Here is a 2,231-nt window from a genome sequence, read left to right as displayed (position 1 = left end):
TAATTTTGATGTATAAATTTCTTTATTTCAAAATAAAATAATAAAATAAAAGGACTAAAAGTAATTTCATTAATAACAATCATTTGATTATTCATTAATGAGTTGGAATGAATGTAAAAAAGATTAATGTAAAATTCCATATAAAATAAAGGTAAAAGATATAATGAAATATATAATGAGATGAAGTGTAGAAATATAAAAATTAAATCATGATAAATCAAAATAAATAATAGAAAGTGAATAGTGGAAAATCATCAGAGTAATAAGAAATAAACAAATCAAGTTCTATTTTTTCTTATTTTCAATGTTATTCTCTTCTTTATTTCATTTTTCTTTATAGTTTTTATCTTTATTATTTCATTTCTTTATTGATATGAATAATTTGATTTAATCTTTTAATCTTATTCTCCTCTTATTTCACTTGTTATTTCATTCTTTTTCTTTATCTTTTATTCGTCTTTCTCTCTTTAATCTGCCTAAACAAAATAACAAGATATCTTTTTATCATTTCTTCATTTATTATCTTTTTCTTTTATTTCTTTTCTTAATTTTATTTTACTTCTTATTTTCTTTTACTTCTTATTTGTCTTTAATAATTGTTTTCTTCATTTCTTCTTATTTTATTTCTTTTTATTTATCAACTTCTTTTATTATTTTTACTTCTTTTTATTTATTTCTTCTCTCTTTTTATTCATTTCTTTATTCTTTCTTTTTATTTCAAATGAAATCAAGAATAAAAAATAAGAAGAAAATAAGAAATAAGAAAAATCAAAAGAACAAGAAAATTCTATTTCATTTATTCAAATAAGAATTACATCCATCAATTTGTAAAGAATAAACTGAACATGAAACATTTAATATAAATACCACCACGAGTACCAGAATATTTTAATATAAGAAACATGAACATTAATTAATAAATTGAATAATATACGTTATAGTATTAAAACATAAAGAAATATAAAAGGAAGATAGAATAAGGAAGATAGGGAATGACAATAAACAATAAAATAAATAAAGATAATAGTAAAGAGAATAGAAGTACTATAAAATTAATAAATAAGTTTTATTAACAAAGAGAAAATTAAAGAGTTAAAAAAAACAGAGAATAAATAAGAGATATATTGAATTATCATGTACAGAATTATAAAATAGTAAAATTTATAAAAAGAATAAATATAAGAAAAAGATATAGACATAAAAGAAAGAAGAGATTCAAAGAAAAGACATTAAATAAAAAATCGATGAAAGTTAGTATATCTTATTTATCTTATTTATTTATTTTTATTACTTTTTGTATTTCAACAAATAAATTGAATGTATTAATTATTTAATTCATTATCAATTTGTGTATTATTATTATTATTATTATTTCTTTATTTCTTCTATTGATTTCAATCTTATTTTCTTTCTTATTTTAAATGTGTTTATTATTACTTATTTATATTAATTAATATCTTCTATTTAATTTCAAATGTATTAATCTTACTATTTCTTCATCTTTAAGTTAATATCATAATTTTAATTGTAATAAATTAAATGAAAAGAATTATATAATGAGAATTTATTCTTCTCTTTCTCATTATTTCATTTATTTTAAGATGATTTCATTCATATGAAGTGAAATTCTTATGTTAAAATCACATCTCATCAATAAAAATGAAGTGAGAATAATAGTATATTTTAATTTTAGAAATCATCTTCAAATGATGATATTTCAACAGTTACTAAACATTGAATTTATTCACTAATTGTGTTTCAGATGAAACAGTATAATGTGATTTAACTCTTCTTTGTTGTATAAATTTAAATTAAATAAATTAACAAACAAGAAATATAAATGATATAATAAATTATTTACATCAGATTCAATTGTGATTCAACATTGAATTGAAATAATAATATATCATTCTCTTAATTTTGAATGATTAACTGATTCTCAATTATCATCATTAATAATATAATAAGAAATGATAATTTATTAATTGTTTGTTCATTTATTTTTATTTCATTTCTTCTTTCTCTTTATTATTCTCTTCTTTCATTAAAAACATGAAATAAAAGGAATTTGATAATCTCATTATTTCAGAATTAAATGATTATTACAATATAATTATGAAAGAATGAAAAGAAGAGCAGAAATGGCATATCTTAAAGAACATTATCCACAAATATATTTCAATTTCATAAATAGGTATAAAATTTCAAACCATCAAGAAGAACAAAACGAG

At 18.0% G+C, this 2,231-nt stretch overlaps 1 protein-coding gene across 1 annotated transcript in view, besides 8 other annotated features; it reads left to right on the top strand.

Moving 5' to 3' along the window:
- The first annotated feature begins 11 nt into the window (after positions 1-11).
- Positions 12-51: a sequence feature (AT_rich).
- A 63-nt stretch (positions 52-114) lies between these two features.
- Positions 115-241: a microsatellite.
- Positions 242-288: 47 nt separating this feature from the next.
- Positions 289-470: a microsatellite.
- A 60-nt stretch (positions 471-530) lies between these two features.
- Positions 531-715: a microsatellite.
- A 4-nt stretch (positions 716-719) lies between these two features.
- Positions 720-785: a microsatellite.
- A 157-nt stretch (positions 786-942) lies between these two features.
- Positions 943-1,113: a microsatellite.
- A 29-nt stretch (positions 1,114-1,142) lies between these two features.
- Positions 1,143-1,182: a sequence feature (AT_rich).
- A 73-nt stretch (positions 1,183-1,255) lies between these two features.
- Positions 1,256-2,042: a repeat region.
- Positions 2,043-2,123: 81 nt separating this feature from the next.
- Positions 2,124-2,231, top strand: part of EDI_107920 (uncharacterized protein) — a gene marked incomplete at both ends in the record, with an annotated part of 876 nt that continues 768 nt past the window's right edge. The window contains one exon of the mRNA XM_001740022.1: positions 2,124-2,194. Coding sequence (XP_001740074.1) covers positions 2,124-2,194 — 71 coding nt within the window. The remainder of the gene's footprint in view (positions 2,195-2,231) is intronic.

This window comes from Entamoeba dispar, genomic scaffold, assembly GCF_000209125.1.
Source record: "Entamoeba dispar SAW760 scf_1105229462683 genomic scaffold, whole genome shotgun sequence".
Classification (NCBI taxonomy): domain Eukaryota; phylum Evosea; order Mastigamoebida; family Endamoebidae; genus Entamoeba; species Entamoeba dispar.
This window is presented reverse-complemented; position numbering and strand designations above follow the sequence as displayed.